Genomic DNA, 19,025 nt, shown 5'->3' on the forward strand with positions numbered 1-19,025 from the left:
AGTTCACACTTGAACAAAATCTGAAACCCTAAATCAAGAATAGACCCAAATGCAGATGAACAGTAGTCACACATACCTTGCCTAGGTTCGATGATGCAAAACAAGTGTTTTCTCCCTCTCCAGACGCTCCAAACCACAAAGAACAAGCTGATCGCACCTCGGGTCTCTCTCTCGAAAAGTGTTTGACTTTTGGGGGTTTTGATTCGCGTTATGTTCTGTTTTGGGGTTAAAAGGTGTTTTTGTAACGGCAGAGACCGAGGTGGGTTACGGAGAGTGATGAAAACACACCTCAGGTGGGTTAAGTGATACTTTTCAAACCACGGGTGGGCAAAGTGATTTTCGCCCAAACCACAGGTGAGTTATGTGTAATTATCCCTATCATTAAATATCATTATGTAATTTAATTCCAATGAAATAATTATATTTTATTTTATTTTTCTTTGTATGTTTATGGTCTGGCTTTGCATGTAACTAGGAATATAAAAAAAACTAATAAATGCCAACTTGTTTATTTTTTAAACATAAATTAAAAGATCTAAAAGGGCTACAAATACTTTAATTAATAATTCATATTTTTGAATATGAAAAATAAACATAGACATAAAAATAAACATTTTTTTTGTTTTGTTTTATTTGAACCTATAAACATATGTTAATCTTCATTCAAATAGAAACATAGGAAAATATGGAAATTTCAATGTCAACATTTTAATATTTTAGGCTATTCATATCCATCTCACTTTTGTTTTTAACTTACAAATCAAGTTTCAATTATTTATTTGAAAGAAGCTTAAACTCATATTTTTTAAGCTCCAAACACGTTTTAGTATCTAAAGATAATCTGACCTTATTTTTGTGTGATATTTCTATTATTAGTAATTTAATTGATTATGGTTTCAAAGTAACCATAATAGTTTAAGCATGTTTTGTTGGGTTTTTGAAATATTTTTAAACAATATCTTGCAAAGTATTTGTTGAAATGTTCGAAGACCCATCATTATCTTAAAGTAAAACATTCACACACATTACAGTAAGTTTTACTTGTGTTTCAAAAGAAAATCAAGTAAAGTACATTCTTGCTTTTATAACGAATTCTAAACCGTGATCAATAGAAATATGAACAAGAAAGTGACACACTAAGAAAAAGTGGATTGTATTCCAGATTCATAACTAATTTTGATAAAAATGAATGAATTTATTTTCTTTATCTGAGTTTACACCTCAATAAAACTTTATCCCTCACCCTCTCTTTTGTAGTATGTATAATGAGTAATTAACTAATTATGCAATGCCCTCAAAGAGTCAAAATACAATAAGGTGGAAGTACTCCCTCATTTGACATGAATGGTAGGTTCCATTAACTAAATTCATGATAAGACCTATCATTTATATGAGAGGAGAGTATCACGTTATTGTACTTTAAAAGCATTAAAAAAATTCCTCTTGTTCAATCTTTGATACCCCCGCTAAAAAGGGAAAAAAGAGGAAGAATATTTCTTGTCTCTTAAAACTCTATTTGGGATGAGGGAATGGAATGAAATAAAGTGGAATCTGCAAATCAAGATCACCAAAAAAAAAAAAAAACTTTCTTTGAAATGCTTCGAATGATCTTTGAAATTGGTGAATCTAGCTAACAGACAGTTGACGGTGGGGTTTTCAAAGATATTTTTGGAAAGAACACAACAGGAACACCACCATTATGATAATGTGCGGTACATGATGTCTGTTCTTTATAAGAAAACGAGTTTCCAACTAGAAAGAGCCCAACAATAAATAACAGAGTCCTTAACCCTTTCGTTGTCCACTTTATGACCAAACTTCAATCCTAACAAGTATGGCTAAAAACCCAAGGGATTGGCTAAGTAGTTCTTAAGACCTCCTCATATTCATGGATGTTGGATTTAAAACCTCTTACCAACATCTTGGGGCCATCAACTCATGTCTAGGGCCAAAACGGGAAATTAACCTTAATTTTCAAACATTATAATTAGTAGGCTACGTTTTCAAACTATATTTTTTACTAGCATCTTGAGGCTAAGAGGCTCGATTTTGAACTATAAATCGAGTCTTTGAGGGTCGGTTTTCATGTTCTGATCGGGTCCGAGGTGGCAGTTTGTCCATGTGGAAATCGAGTGTTAGAAACTCGATTTATATATCGACACTCATGGGCTCGATTTGTTCTTGAAATTTCATGAACTTTCAGCAAGTGTTGGAGTACAAAACACAAACACAGATCAGCTAGCACAAAACATCCAACCAAATCTACCCCCAACAACCACCTAAAATCTAGATAAAAAAATAAAATAAAATAAAAACCCATTAGATTAGAGAGAGAAACAACCCAGTAGATCAGATTCAGATCAGAGAGAGAAAGACTTGGGTTGCGCTGCTGCGACCTAGGTCACGCCGCTCTTGGAAGGCTTGATGTTCAGGCCAGACCTCGTCATCCAAGGCTTGATGTTCTTGGAAGGCGGCTCCTGCTCTAATAGTAGCACCAAGAAATGTTTTGTTGGGTAAGAAAATGTGAGATGATGAAGATAATAACAAGGAACGGAACTCATCATATATATTCAACTATTTATTTTAAAATAAGATTATAATAGTAATATTGTTATAAAATGATTTTATTTTTTTCCCTTTATGTAAATCTCAAATGGTATTAATTACCTTTCATTCTTTTTCATTTATTTTCATTACTTAAAAAAATTTCTTTCCATTTCATTCTTTCATGAACTTCCAAATAAAGTGTAAGTAACCAAATTTTCCTTGCATCTTCACTTCAAGCCCATTGTCTGCCACCCACCCACTCATTCGTTATCTTCCAAAGCTGAAAAAGGAAAATTCTTCTCCTAAAAAATTTATAAGGACTAAAATCTCACTCTTCCCCTCCAAAGTCCCAACTCATGACTGGGACTAAAGATGAAAGATACATGCACGATACACCTATATATCAGAGCTTTCATTGGGCCCTCATACCCTTATCTTCACTGGGCCTTCCGACCCCAAAAAAAAAAAAAATAGTGGGAAAGGAATATCAGGCCTAGCAAAGCCTTGGACCAAAACCCAAAACTATAAGAAAAATTACCAGGCCTGTTTTTACAAAGCAAGCAATTGGTTCGTGTAATACACTCTCTCTCTGATTCGCCAAAGCATGTCACTTCCATTAAACCCGTCAATTACTAGAACAGCGCAGAGATATAGATAAAAGAGTCCATATTCGTATCAAATTTCTTGGGCAATTATTTTGACCTTTCCTCACTTCTTCGTCTCCTTCTCTCTCTCTCTCTCTCTCTCTCTCTCTCTCTCTCTATAACAATTTAATCTTCTATCCTTGGCAAAGACCCAAAAAATTTCCAACCAATAATCAAGACTCAGTTTTGAATGTGTGTTTGTGTTCCTCGTAATCTCAGTAGCTGAGTTGTTTGAGAAAAAAGAAAGAAGAAAAATTGGCAGGGAATGGCTCAGGCAGTGGAAGAATGGTACAAGCAAATGCCTATCATCACCCGTTCGTATCTCACGGCTGCTATTGTCACCACCATCGGTTGCTCCCTTGATGTACGTATCTCTAAGCTTTGAGGTGTCGGTCAAAAAGGGATTTTTTTTTTTTTTTTTTTTTGGGGTTTTGGTGTTGGATTTTGTGGGTTTTGTGTATTTGGGTTAATGGGGTTGTCTGGTTTGGTTAGATTTCAATTGGGTTTTCTTCGAATTTCGGAATGTAATGTCTTTTGGGTCAAAACTCAAAAGGGGACTTTTTTTTTCTTCCTGGCGGTATAGAGTTTTGTGGGGTTTTGTGTTTTGGGGGTTAATGGAGCATTAAAGCTGTTTTTTTTTGGTTAGATTTCAGTTGGGTTTGCTTTAAATTTGGGAGAAACTTGGTGGTCTCTCTCTCTCTCTCTCTCTCTCTCTCAAGTAGTGTAAATTGGATTTTATTATGGTTTTTAATGTTTTGGCAACTGGGTTTGAATGGCTTAGGTTGAATTAATTGGGTTTTTTTAAATAAATATTTCGGGAAATTTTGGATTTTCCTTCTCAAAATTGAATTGGGTGTTTACCATTTTTTTTTTCTTTTCATTTCTTATGTTAACACGTTAGGAAGAATAGCTGCTACTTTGGAAGGTTTAATAACATAATTAATGATTTTCTGTATATTTTTGCAGATAATATCACCTTATAATTTGTACTTGAACCCTAATCTAGTGATCAAGCAATATCAGTTATGGCGTCTCGTTACCAATTTCTTGTATTTCCGGAAAATGGGTAATATTTTTCAGCCTCATTTTTTTTTTATTCAGTAGGAATCTGTTTTTTCAATTTTAATGTAGGGAAATTTTCTGTTAGTTTCGTGATCATCTTCACTATGATGAAGTTGTTGAGAAGAAATCTTTTGGGGCACACAAGGCTTTCTTCTATTAAAGTAGTTGAAAGAATTTTTGTTAGTTGAACGTCTGTTGCTTTGTATGATGTGTTAGTTTTTTATGATGGGACTCAAGTGGGACAAACTTATTATGGTAGTTAGATAAAGTAAGAAGTCTGCATTGGCTATTAATCTTTGTCATTTTTTCCATATGAACTTACATGCAGGCACGCGAATTTACAATTTGATAACCACAATGGGTTATGTCATCAAACAAGTTTCATGGCTTAAGAAGAATGTGATAATTCATTCCTCCTTTGTGGTGCATTGTCTTGTGGAATGTAGTTGGCGAATGTCCATTGTCATCTATCTGGACGATTTTGGTCCCTGTGGATTTGTACTGCAGTACATTTTTGTGTTAATTAAGAGGTTTATGTTGGTTTTGCTGTGTCCAATCCATGCTTAATATCTGTTTGTTTTGTAGGGTTCCTTAAGAACATTATGTATAACCTTCACTAGGAGTGGGAATGTTCCAGTATTGTTATTTTTATTATCTAATAGTGGTTTAGCAATAGATTGGCAGCAGAGATTTTATTCCTCCACCTAACTTGTTGAAATCAAGTCTGCTTCTGCACCTTTTGATTTGATGGTTTTTTTTCCTTTCTAGAACACTCTTCACTTTCCCCAATGATGTCCCTGAACACAATGTTTTAATGAATCACAAATTATGTTCCATTTTCTGCTTGTTGTTGAATGTATTGCAATCCGATTATACATTGTCTTGATGTATTTATATCATTGTCTTCAACAACAACAAAGCCTTAGTCCCAAATTTGTTGGTGTTAGCTATGGATCCTCAACATAAACATAGACAATGATGTAATGAATTTATATCATTTTCTACGTTTATGTTTTCCAACAGTTAATTATGTTGATTGTTTGGAAGTCTGATTGAGCCTAAGTAATCATCAAGTTTGTCATTTTTAACATATTTTTTTACCTTGACAATGCAGACTTGGACTTTATGTTTCACATGTTCTTTCTAGCTCGATACTGCAAACTCCTTGAAGAGAACTCATTCAGGGGAAGGACAGCCGATTTCTTTTACATGCTCTTATTTGGTGCCACTGTTTTAACTGGAATTGTTCTTGTTGGGGGAATGATACCGTACTTGTCGGAGTCATTTGCAAAAATTATATTCCTTAGCAATTCCCTGACATTCATGATGGTTAGTTCCTTTCCTTTTTGTTTGAATAGAAAATTTGTTTTGTTCCTACCATCATTAGAACTATTAATAACTCCTGTTTGATGGGAATAATATTATGGAGATTGGAATGCCATCTAGCCATTATATTATGATAGCAAAAGGCAATATAATGAATTAATGAAGTTATGGTTATACCAAGTTATTCTTGACTCAAGCTTTTCATTAGCTTTCTTCCTGTTTCAATAAGTCAAGCAATTCCCATCTCAAATCAGTCTGGTAGAATAATTTGAGCAAAAGATATAAAGTCTGGTAGAATTCTTCTATGAAAATTGATATCCTTTCATATTTTTTACAGGTCTATGTGTGGAGCAAGCAAAATCCTTTCATCCATATGAGTTTTTTGGGCCTTTTTACTTTCACAGCCGCTTACCTACCATGGGTGAGTAAGCTTTGATGACTTCTCATTTTATCTTGCTAAATCAGTATCACACTGAAAGTTATTTACTTTTTAATTTTTTTGTCCTTCAACTCGTTCAAAATTAATCTGAGACATAAGCTATCCTGATCAAAACCTCTATTATTATAGTTAATCTTTGCCCCACCTAATGAAATTTGTGATCCTTATTTCCTTGTTCTCCCTGCAGGTTCTTCTGGGATTCTCTGTACTTGTTGGAGCTAGTGCATGGGTGGATCTATTGGTGAGATTCCACACTATCATATTTATAGTTTCCTCTGCCCTCTAATCTGCTGGCACTAACAAAAATTCAGTGAACCCTGCTTTTCCTATAACATGGCTAGTTCATTTATTTTCTTTTCTCCTAAATGAATCTGCATCATAATGAGAGAAGCCTAGACCTTATTGAAGAATTTGAGATCTGGTGGGATCCTAGTCTAAATTCACTTTACTAGAAATTCTTAGGTGGAACAGAAGTCAATGTTATATCGGACAGGTTAGACCACCTGGAAGATTACCTTGTGGACCCATGAGTTGGCTCACATAATTTCTGTCTCATTTGTGGACCTGTTCACCTCTTTATCTGCATCTTTATCTCCTGTACCATTGCTTTTCGCTTTTCCTTTTGGAACCTTTATTTTTTTGGTTCTTTTTTTTTCAGGGAATGATTGCTGGTCATGCCTACTATTTTCTTGAAGATGTGTATCCACGAATGACAGGTCGCCGGCCTTTGAGAACTCCCTCATTTATTAAAGCGCTATTTGCGGATGAGCCTGTTGTAGTGGCACGGCCTGGGAATGTGAGATTTGCTGCTCCAGCTGCAGATGATGTTCTCCAAGGTTAATCAGGAGTTAGTATCACTGGAAAACCCTGACCTGTGTGTGAGCCCTTGGGGTATTGATCTGGCATTGGAAATGTAGCTAGCATCAACAAAAATACAGCTGGCTGTGTATTATATTAAAGTATACTCCGATTTGCTAATTGCTTTTTTTGTGCATTTGTGTTTAATTTAAGGTTTAGCAAACGAATGATCAAAGGTTTTACTGAAATTGCCAAAGATTTATCCTTTTTATTTTGCCTTGATATGTCACAGCATCATCATTTTTGTTCAATTATATGTGATAGTTATCTCACCAAATTTGCTTCTGGTTGTTGGTCTGTAAGAATGATCACAGGGGAATAAAATTAAGAGCAAAAAGTTGCAAACTATAATAGCTTGTGGGATTTCATGTTTTATTCTCTCTCTATTTTTTTTCTTTTCTTTTTTCTTTTTTCCTTTTGTTGTTTAATATTTTCGCATCAATTTGAGTTGCTGAAGGATTTGAATGATCTGGGGTTTTGTACTCTAAAATCTAAATAGTTAAACATGCATTAATGTTTAGTCTCCCACCTCAATTTGGCACGTAACAAGATGAGACAATAAAAACATAACTTGAGTGGCAACATTACTATGTAGTAAGCATGATGAAACAAAAACCTTCTGTTTCGTATTAATTTCTTTTCTTCCCTGTAATTAATTACTTTATGAATAAACATCCTTTGTTCCTATCTGAGTGTTTATACTCTTCAAATTGCAATCTCATCAGTCCATTTTTCTTTCCTTATAAAATAATCGAAGTTTAGCACCATCCAAAAAAGACGTAAAGAACAACATTTTAAGAAACATAAAATTTACTATAGAAAAAATAAAAATTTTGAACCCAGTGAATTCTACAAAAGGAATAAAGAGTCAAGAAAATATTACAAACCATTTGTCTATCCTTATAAAATAATCGAAGTTTAAACCTATAGCACCATCGAAAAATAAAAAGAGTAAAGAACAACATTTTAAGAAACATAAAAAATACTATAGAAAAAATAAAAATTTTGAACCCAATGAATTCTACAAAAAAAATAAAAGTCCAAGAAAATATTATATAACTTAAAAAAAAAATAAAAATAAATATAAATATAAAAGAAGAAGAAGAAGAAGACAAAAGGTAAAGTCGACAAAAGTAAAATGCTACATGGCAAAACAGGACATTTATTATCTCCAAGGCATAACTCAGTATTTATAATACTTGGAGGGCCTCGGATGTTTAACACTTGCCAATAGTGGAACTTTGTCCTTTTACTTGCATGGTATGATGTCTTGTCTTTCGTATTTTTGCTTGGTGGAATGTGTAAACCGGTAGAATATTGCATAGTGGAATGATACGCCACATTGCATGATGGAATGTACATAGACAGAATGCATTATAATGTACATGGTGGGATGTGCTATATAATATGTATATCATACACATGACAAGTTGTGATTAGTAGAGTATAAAATAAAACACTCAAAAGACATTTCAACCCTTAAGACCAGTTTAGTCACCCAAGAATTAGTCAATATGTAAGAGCCAATTTGTGGCAAATTTTAGCGGCTGTAAAACATGGGTATTAATTAGCCGTAGAATATTTTGTGCTTAATCTTCTTTTCTAATATAAACTTCCATTTGACCTAAAAAAATTACCATGGTACACTTATCTTTGAACGACGGTTGGGGGGAGAGACTTTGGGCATGCCCTTCCAACGTTTTCTAGTCAGCCATAGCTATTTGACTACATTTTAGTTTTCACCATAGGATTTTTATTTTTAGTTTTTCCTTCTTTAGGGCACAAGGTGGAGCTTTTGCCAGTTACAGTAGTTTGGATATTCCAATTCTTTTGGACCCTTCAAATATCCTGTTATACCTCATTTATCAAGAAGATGAGATCTAGCAAACAATTTCTTACTCGAGGATGGTTTCTTTGTTTTAATCTCAGAATCAGATTTGATTTGAAATTAACTGTTAGTGATCCCAATGAGCTTGAACGCGCTTAGCGGTGGAAGGTAAGAAGCAAGGACACAGAAAGTAGATGAATTAAAACTAAACAAACATGAAACATTAGAACATGGGGCACCCTTCAAAGCAGTATGTTCATAAACTCACCAAATAGAGCATAAGTTCAGAGCAAATCATCAATAATTTAAACAAAATATAAAGTACATTCATTCTTAACCTTTACAATGAATACCACTAAACACCTATAAAAGCAAACTAGAAACATCATATGGCATGTTAATTTATGGGGAAAAATAAATATATAGTTTCAATAACTGTTCGACACACCATGATTTTTAAACACTAACAACAGTCTAAAGTGAGACCTACAACATTAAATTACAACCAAAAAAAAAAAACTCTTTCCTTTTCCCATATGCTGACCAAGATCACAACCAGTGGTCATAACCCAAGAAGAATTGAAGAAATGAATTCAAATTCTTCCCTTTAGCAAGCTGCAAATATACGTGTAATATACATGACAAAAAAGAATTGCCGGCTTAATGAGCCATACCAGAATACTACATCTGGATTTTCTTGTTCTTGGCTCTCCTGCTCAACTCCTGTAGGATCTAACTCCCAGACTAAGAAAATCATTTTCGATGGAGAAAAAAGAAAACTGAGATCCAAGATGCTCCATGGTTAACGGATAGGGTGATATTGCGCTGATATTCTCTTGGGAGGCAACTTACGCAGTATGTAGAGGACTAGAGCTGAAGGCAGTATCTCAACCAGCTGTTATTTGAGCAACAAAAATTCCAAAAATTAAAATAATAACAAGTAAAAGAAAGAGACAAAATTAAGGTTTACAAAATAACAATCTTAGTAGAATACCATGTAGTAGATTACGTTCAAAACAGGATGATACAAAACATCAAGTGATGCATCCGTATCAAAAGCAGATAAAAGAACCTGCATTTTACAATTAAGTTAGAAGCACATCCACAAATCCAATGTAGGCTTAAGAAAGCAGCAGCACTTTCTAAACATATATAAACAGTGTCATATTGTATGATTGTCTTCTTTTCACTAAAATAAAGAATTATAGTGTAAATGTCCCAAGTTCTTATTTGATTAGATCTAAGTTTGGGAGCTGATAGGATTGATAGTTTGGATCAGCCAAAATCTGTTGTGTACTCGTATCCTCATTTTTATTAGTCAATTTCTTCACACTAGACCTCGGAACTTGACAGGTGAAGTGTAGCCTCACCTCATCCTACAGACTTAATCACAGACAGATGTTATGATCTCTCTCTCTCTCTCAATTAATTATATTCTGATCAGATCCATTGAAGATCCCTGTACCTTCATATCTAAAATTTAAATTGGCCACGCAGATTTAATTACGTAATACCCATGTCTTAAGTTACAAAAGTGAATCGCCTTTTTTATCTTTTTAACAAGTTAACTCTCAATTTTAAACCACCTACTACCATTTGCTTCTCTTAGACATCCATTTCACATTTTGCACCTAATACAGTATGGTATAATATGCATGAGAGAGGCCGAAATAGTGTAATCTTTCTAAGGACTACAAATTCAGATATACATCTACAAGCCCATGAAAAAACTAGTTTGCAACATAGTCTGTAACTTACCACAAAGCATCTTATTAGAAAACAGGTGAAACATATGGCTGTAACAGATCCAACCTGAAACACAAAGCACAAGTTACATCAATAAAAGAAATTTCACTCTAGATTCCTGAGGCTTTATCCATAGAAACATTCACAAATATATAATAAATGATCTGCAGTTTATATTTACTTGGATTTGAAGAGAGTCATGTCGTAGAAAAACAATTTATTTTGGTGACAATGAGAACCAGATAACACAGCCATAACCATATAATTAAATCATTTCTCATGACAAGAAAGTTAATTCATTCGCCAACCAAAAGTTTTAATTATTCTTACTAGAAGCCCAGCATGAGTCTTGCTCATTTCATTTGATGAAATAATGAAATCTGCTTTAGTTATTTTTATGTATAAAAAATAAGGCAAATTTATCCTTTCTTGTCAGATTAATTGTCACACAATATAATTCAATAATTTCTCATACAAATTTTGGTAAAGCAGCAACATTATGCACTTGTTTTATTCCATTTTTTTCTTTATATAAGTAAAATAATTTTATTAAGAAAGAGGAAGCAGTTTGAATACACAAAATGTGTCCAAACTACACCTGAAAGAGTTCAAACTAAAGTTCAAAGAGTCTAAAAAATCCAGAACAGGACAAGAAGGAATACTGCCAATGGCAATCATCCAAAGATTTTACCAAATTATTTTACTTATGACAAGGAAGTTAATCTGATGTGAATACATAAATGAGAAAGTTAAATTGTAACAAAGAATTGTTGTTAATCACATTTCATTTTATGCATCTGATACATAGATCTAATAGCCATGATTCCTAACTGTGGCACCATTATCCTTCTTAAAGTAGACATGCCTGCCACAAATATTATGCATAGCTAGAACAAAAAAAAGCATTAAATATACAAGGGAGAAATTTAACACTTTCCAGCATAAAAAGTTAAAAACTGGTCCAATTGGGTCATCGCAAACTTGCAACCACCTGATGTATCTGATTTTTTCTAGATGACCAATTATATAGGGGCAGAGGTTCTTCAAAAGATATGCTTACTAAATGCTCGCTATCATTAGAAGAGCTTAATCTTCCAAGAAATCATTTATGAGAATACATGAACAAGAATTTAGCATGAAGATGATCATCTAACAGGTCCCTCATAAAGTCCATTGCAGCGAAAAATTAAAAACTAAAAAAAAAAAAACATGTATACTTTTCCCTAGCTTGTTCAGTACCAAACTTGTGATAGTATCATAATACAAGCATAGTAGAAAAACTCTCTCTCTCTCTCTCTCTCTGTAAAATATATAAATCAAAATATGCTGACAGCTTAACTTCTAAGCACAAAAGCAAAAAACATTGCTAAAAAGAGCAGGGGGGACACAATGTTCACTCTTCCATCTTCAGCTGGTCTATTTTGCACTCTGCCAGCAGCATTTGTGCATCTGAACAATGGGAAAAAAAACAAGGAAAAGGCCCCACTCCCTCACATTCATCACAGTTACCAGCTCTCCTCTGCTGAGCCTTTTCTTATCTCCTTTGCAGCAAGCTCTGCCAGCCTCATGCTCCAAACTGATGGTGTCACGACATTCTCCATGACGCTGCCCCAGGTACAAAGCAGGGTGGTATCCATTGTAAAGGAGAATGGTTTTGGGCTTGAGGATCTGAACAAGGTTAAGTCCAAACAATTGTAGCGTAGGCTGAGCTGGGAACTCAATGAGACTTCCAGCTAGGGATGGCTGGTTTCAAACCTATCTCTCCTCCTTAAGAGCCCTACTCATTCCATAACTGTATGAGCTTCCCCAAAGCATTGGTTATGTCTGAGATCCAGTACTCGCAGATTCAAAAGGAATCTATTCCTATGACCTATAATATGAGGGTATACTTTATGACAGGAGAGTCTACGACTCACCTTAGGTAAAACTATATATATATGTGTGTGTATAATTTGTATTTTAGTGCATATCTTCTACATACTGCAAGTAAATTAATTGATTGCTATAGAATACAAGTTAGTGTTGCTTCTGCTGCCTAGACATGCAAATGCACAAGCACAAAAACATATTCCAAAATGACAATATCAAGTCTATATAGATCAAGTTTATCTAATTTAATCAATGTATACAGAAATTAAGTCATGTGCAGATCCATTGACAGCCCTAATTTATTTACATTTAATTTACCCAATATCTATCCATTAAAAAGGGAAAATTTCACTGTAACAAAGCTAGTGATCATGATCCACTAGACAAACTTTAATGGGAAGGCACATACCTCATGAAGCTTCTTCCTTCTTCCTTTTGATTCAATAGGAAAGCGTCTCAGCATGAAAAATAATCTGTAAGCATTGGCTATGTCAATCCACCAGGAGAAAGTGCACAAATAAAACTCCAAAGAAAGACAAGGAACACCAACAAGTACCAAATATGATGCAAAAAACTCACCTTCCACCATACAGCAAGAACCCTAATGCGGCTATGATTGACACAACTGGAGTAAAAAAAAAACGTGGAAAATAAGTATGATGATTAATGAAAGAAGCAATGCTCAGAATGTACAATATATATTTTGAGATGAAAAACGAATTTTCAATCTCCAGGAAATCTGAAGTAAACATTTTTCTTTGGAAACCTGAAGTCTAACCTGCAATAAATATTTTCCCAATGAATTCTACAATGCTGTTGTCATCAATCCAAAGGTATACCCAGATGCAAACCTGAAGTAAGAACCTCACTTTGGTTAAATTCTTAAGATCATGAAAGTAATATTACATTTCTATAGTGGTTCTCAGAGGCTGCTTATTACTGTTTATGCTAGGATGAGTGGATGACATGTGCTTAGTGACAAAAGGAAAGATATGTCTTTTATTATGCACCAAAAAAAAAGAGAGAGAGAGAGAAGAAGAAGAAGAAGAAGAAGAAGAAGAAGAAGAATAAATAGCCATATCATGAGATGGGTCATACCTGTACTAAATATATTCCAGCATTAACTGAAATATAAACAATTCTAAGCTTATCGGTCGGTAAACTTCTTGCCTGTCCATTAATAGTAACGAGAAGGTTAATAACTTAATATTTTTCCACATCCACAAGTTTTACATCTCATTGGAGAGCAGAACTGGCCTTACATCCTGATAACAAAAGATCCTATTGCGCAAAAGAAAATAGAAGAACATTTACTTGCCTGGTGGTATATCTCTGCCCAAAAAAGGACAAGGAGTGTGTATGTAGAGAAAAATAGAAGGCCCGGAAGATCCAATAACACCAAAAATAGAACCTAGTTCAAGATGCAGAAGCTCTATGTCAGTATAGTAGAACGGAGACTAGGAAAGAACATCATTCATTCTAGCTAGTCTGACTTTAAAAAAAAAAAGAAAAAGAAAATATGAACTCCCATCCAGAAGGATCAACAGAATAGTACAGCCTACATTCTAAAGTGCATGGAAGGCTTGCTCAGCCTTCTTCTTCTTTTTCATTTTTATTTTGTTGCAGTTATTTGAGTACAATCATGCTCCATACATGTATATTTTGAGGAAAAAAAAAATCGATGTGATGCTCCATCTTTGTGAATATTAATCATATAAACAAAAGAACATTTAAGTTAAAAAGCTAGCAATTTTAGATAATGAAGAACATGAGCCTTTTAGGAGCAATTTCCTAAACCTTTGTATTTCTCAAAATCAAAGTGCAAAAGAGAATACTTGTATTTGCTCAAAAACTGCTTATGAGGTGAGGTGAGTTTTAGTCATTTCCATTACTTTTGCCTCATACTTCTCAGAAAATATATGGAGCTCTAGTGTGCTTGATAACGCCTAAGCAAAATGTACAGTGGAAAAAAAAGGGAAAATTTTGCAGATTGCACTAATATGTTAGAACTCTTTCCCCACAAAACTTGAAAACCAATGCAGATGCAACATTACATAACATGGCTAAGTTAAAGATTTAAAATTTTGAAATGACATTGTAAGAAACTTCAACGAACTAACCCTTGGACGCAACAGAAACACTTGCGAGTGAAATCCAAACACAATAGCACGTACTGCAACATAAGAAAGGAAAAACCCCAAAAAAAAAAAAGGTCAAATTATAACCAAATGACTAAGTATCCCCAATACCCCAAATATCACCAAGACTTAAATATCACCTCCATTAACAATGAAGTTCATAAGATGGAAAACTTTCTGCGTCGTCCAACCATATTCGGGCACTCTCAACTCAATCCTTATTAATTGAATCTGCACATCACAAAACCCAGAAAATCCATCAAACACTCACTTCAAACAAGTTTCCATATCATTTCAATACATAATCAAGAGTATATATATATTCTCTTCAATTTAATCAATCATTAGGCAATGAAAAAATCCAAAACCATAACACACATTCAGAAGATATCAGAACCCAACTTAAAGTAAACCCACCAATAAATTACTGCTGCAACTACTTATTTATAAATCTAATAAGCCCTATCAAAATGTCACAATCACACAAACCCAAATCGCAACGATTCATAACAATGAAAATGCAACAAGCAAGACAGACATTCATAATCATAATAACAGTTTCCCAATCCACCATTATCATTCCCAAAATTCACAAAGAACCAGAACACAAAATTGAATCACAAAATAAGAACAAGAGAGAGAGAGAGAGAGAGAGAGAGAGAGAGTTGGGACCAAAGCGATGGAGGAGACAAGGGCATAAGCAGCACAGAGAGTGTAGAAGATCCCGTCTTGCCACTGAGAGGACCCATTGACATCGTCCCACCAACCAGCCAGCAGAGCTTCCATGTCCGCCATGGACGTGAAGCTCAGTGGCATTCTCGTCATTCTTGATTGCTCTACAGCTAGCTAGCTAGCTCCCTCCTCCGACACCCTCTCTCGCTCTCACAAAAAAAATTAATAAAAAGTCAAATATCTCTTTGATATCCCCAGCGAAGCTTAGTTCACAGAGAGAGAAAAAGTGAGAGAGCCAAAAAAAAAAATTAAAAAAAGCGCAAAACCGAGAGTGAGAAACACAACTGCTGAGCGGGAGGGTCTACCAGACAGTCAGAGAGAGAGAGAGAGAGAGAGAGAGAGATTGAGTCTGCTTGGTTTGGTTTGGTTTGGTTGCTCTCTGAGTCTCACCTAAGCTTCTACGGGATTGAGATAGGAGGCTCATGTGCGAAGTCAGTTGTTGTACCTTTTAAATCTTAACTCACTCTCTAACTGTAAAGTTCCTAACACTTGGCTAATTGGGTTTATCGTTTTAGAGAATCTCGAGGACTATTGTTTTCCGACAAAATTTTCTTGACACTTTTGTAATAAATCTCTTTTTTTATAATAAACCTGTTAGTTTAAGAAAGAAATTTCAACCATGGATTTAGTTAAGTGACAACTTGCTATTTGGGATTTATCCTGAAAATGTTATAGACTCGGTCATGCAATATTCCTCAATTTAGAAACATAGTTGGAAGATTAAAAAAAATTATGTTAATGGTAAACCAAAATAAAAACTAATAAAAATATGTCAACTTAATAAATATGAAAAAAGTTGTCAAATTTTTTGTATATATAGCGTTAGGAAAAGTTAATGAATACAGGAATTGAATTAAGAAATATTTTTACAAATTTTTATAAGAAAAAAAATAAAATTTTTTATGATTTTTATATTTTTTATCAAAGTGATATCAAAATTTTTCTAGAAGAGAAATGTTATTATGTTACGTTCATAATATTTTCACAATTCTTTCATAATAAATCCTAGGTGGAGAGTTGTTACCGTTTTAATTTGAATTCACCACTAAAATTTCTTTTCTACTCACTAAAAATAGCCAATAACAACTTAACACTTAAAATTTGTTATAAAAATACTGTCCAACCTAACATTTCTTTTCCTGCAATTGTTTCTTAACCATTGTCAATTAAGAATTCGTAGTTGAACTGGATTTTGGTCTCAAACTTACCGTGTTTTTTCTTACACCTGCTTCCTTGGGTTGTACTTTTGCTGACGATATTGCCCTTGACCCTTGTCTTCAAGTACGAACCTTTTTTCTTTTGAAGAGGTCTTAAGTCTTAAATTACAAGCTTCCGATAGAGATAATATCAGTTTTTTTTTGGCTGAAAAATAAAAATAAAAAAACAGATAGCAACGTCAAATATGGTGAGCACGTGTATATCATTATATCTATACTATATATTTTGTCTATGAATAAGGAGGGCACGAACAATTTGCAATTTTCTTCTTGAAAGATTCACACCATTTGGTTATAGATGTTTCTATATTATTTGTACTTAACGTGTTTTAGTTAAGAGTTTTATAGTTCCTTCTCAAAAAAAAAAAAAAAAGAGTTTTATAGTTTAACCAACATTTTTTAATATTTTTACTTTTTACTAGAGACCTCTATGGTTTAAATTTTCTCTCTTAATTATCATTATTGCATTTATTGAAGAAAAAAAAAGTGAAACATGATACTTATTGCTTATAAATGTAATCAAATTAAGATGCCACATAATTAAGGCAAGATTATGAATCATATATTTAGTAAGATGATTTTGTTTTTTTTTTTTTAATTTGCTTTGAACTATCTTTTGAGTTTGACAAATAACATAAAGATTTATTTGAGATGATTGATTTTTAAATGAAAAATATAATAGAAGAACAAACTTTTCTTTATAAACCATTGGAAAAGAAGTTTCTCCAACTCATTTTGTAGTAACTCAAATGAGTATTCTCATTTATTCTTAATCACATGATTTATCTAACTTTTTTTTTTACATGATTTATCTAACTTAGTTAAATGATTTAATGAGTCGTATATTAAAACTCAAATAAATGGTCTCCTCTTTTGAACTACCATGTAAACCAAAAAAATTTCATACAAATGTCTAAATCGGTTACACCTTTCCTTGTTACATGATTTTAAACTATCACTAATGCCAAAAAAATTAGACATGTTTTGAAAAGGGAGATCAAAAAACTAAAAATACAAAACATAATAATAAAACTAGAAAACAAGAAAGAAAAATGGTGGGGGTAGAACTCCAATAGTAGTTGAAAGCTTTTGTCAAATTTAATTTTTTATTAATTGAAAAAAAAATTTTAATAAAATGTTACTGTCCAATTTAGGGATTTTTTTTTATAAACCAATTTAAGGATGTGGCAATTTCAATGTAATCACCCTGAATTCTAGATTTGGTGACTTGTCCCCAAAAAAAAAAAAAAAAAAATCCTGCACACATAGCACATGGAAGAGACAAACTAGTATACACTTTATAGTGAAAAATATTATTATTTTACATTAAAAAAAAAGTTAAAGATAAATATTAAATTTGGAGTTGAATTTGTTATTGTCGAAGATATATAAAAAAATAATAAAAAAAGTAATTTGATTACTATGAACATGCCTTTCCAAACAAACATAAAGGTTAAAATCTTTTTTGTTTTTGATGAAAACAGAAAGGCTAGTATTTATAGGCCCTTTTTTCATTTTTTCTTTTTGGCCTAATAGATAGGCATAGGCTATTGGCGGCAATGGAATTAAAACATGAGGACCCTACAATATGGACATGTGACAGCCACGTGCGACAGGGGAGAGAAGAAGATGCCGTAGGAGATTCCTCCACTTGGTCCCACAGAGGCACAGACAATATATATAGAGCGACCAGAGATGTACTGCTTTCACATGAAGGTGACTCGAAGTTTCTTCACGGCAAGACGTGGCTTGGACGGTTTTGGCGGTGTCCGTCTGTAATATGTTTGTTATATCAACAAGTTCGGGACAAATAGAGTTCCTCAGTCACATTTTTTTTATGTTATACTTGTATGTCATGTATTTATTTATTTATTTTTAAATTAAACTTTTATTATTATTAATGAGTTCTAATTAGCTCAACTGGTAAAGTCTCTGATGGTTGTATAAGAGATCTAGGGTTCAATCCCTACCTACACCGAAAAACTGATTGGTGTCTTGGTATAACTGATGATGAAAGAATATAAAGTAAAATACAAAAAGTAGGACATAAAATTCTTTAGGAATATACTTAATTTCACACTTAACTAATTTGTCAAGTTATGAGTCTTATGATTGATGCATATAAGACGAGTGTAAGTTTTTTTTTTTTTTTTTAATAAACTATAAGATGAGTGTAAATAGTAAACTTATGTGAAAGTAATATTGACTCATCATACAAAAATTTTGCTATGAGCTGTTTCAAATTACCCATAGGCCTCTGTCATGACATTAAAGCAATGATATGGAAATTTTGGTGGGGTCAACGTGGAGATAGAAGGAAAAATCATTGGAAGAGTTGGAAATCTTTGTGCCAACCAAAATCCAAAGGTGGTATGGGGTTCCAAGAATTGACAAAATTCAATGAGGCAATGCTAGGAAAGCAAGGGTGGCGACTTATACATGACACAGATTCTCTCTTTTATAGGGTGTTCAAGGCTAAGTATTTTCCAAATGGTTCAATTGTTGAGGCGAGAATGAAATCTGGGTCGTATGCGTGGAAGAGTATCCTTCGGGCTAGAAAGGTTATCAATCTAGGAGCAAAGTGGCGAGTGGGTGATGGTAAATTTGTCCACATTTTTA

General features: G+C 33.5%; 2 protein-coding genes across 2 annotated transcripts; one reads left to right on the top strand and one right to left on the bottom strand.

Moving 5' to 3' along the window:
* Positions 1-3,175: 3,175 nt before the first annotated feature.
* LOC115992947 (derlin-2.2) lies at positions 3,176-7,162 on the top strand. The gene is made up of 6 exons (XM_031117193.1): positions 3,176-3,555; positions 4,158-4,257; positions 5,368-5,582; positions 5,917-6,000; positions 6,206-6,259; positions 6,677-7,162. The coding sequence occupies exons 1-6, from the start codon at positions 3,457-3,459 to the stop codon at positions 6,857-6,859; spliced, it is 735 nt and encodes a 244-aa protein (XP_030973053.1). The 5' UTR covers positions 3,176-3,456; the 3' UTR covers positions 6,860-7,162.
* A 1,843-nt stretch (positions 7,163-9,005) lies between these two features.
* LOC115992201 (tobamovirus multiplication protein 1-like) lies at positions 9,006-15,629 on the bottom strand. Its single transcript, XM_031116294.1, has 11 exons — positions 15,130-15,629; positions 14,598-14,688; positions 14,440-14,492; positions 13,638-13,730; positions 13,418-13,489; positions 13,098-13,170; positions 12,899-12,944; positions 12,729-12,792; positions 10,463-10,516; positions 9,699-9,776; positions 9,006-9,599 (listed from the first exon to the last, which is right to left on the bottom strand). Exons 1-11 carry the CDS (start codon positions 15,280-15,282, stop codon positions 9,507-9,509), a joined length of 870 nt encoding a protein of 289 aa, XP_030972154.1. The 5' UTR covers positions 15,283-15,629; the 3' UTR covers positions 9,006-9,506.
* Positions 15,630-19,025: the final 3,396 nt, after the last annotated feature.

This window comes from Quercus lobata, chromosome 5, assembly GCF_001633185.2.
Source record: "Quercus lobata isolate SW786 chromosome 5, ValleyOak3.0 Primary Assembly, whole genome shotgun sequence".
Lineage (NCBI taxonomy): Eukaryota > Viridiplantae > Streptophyta > Magnoliopsida > Fagales > Fagaceae > Quercus > Quercus lobata.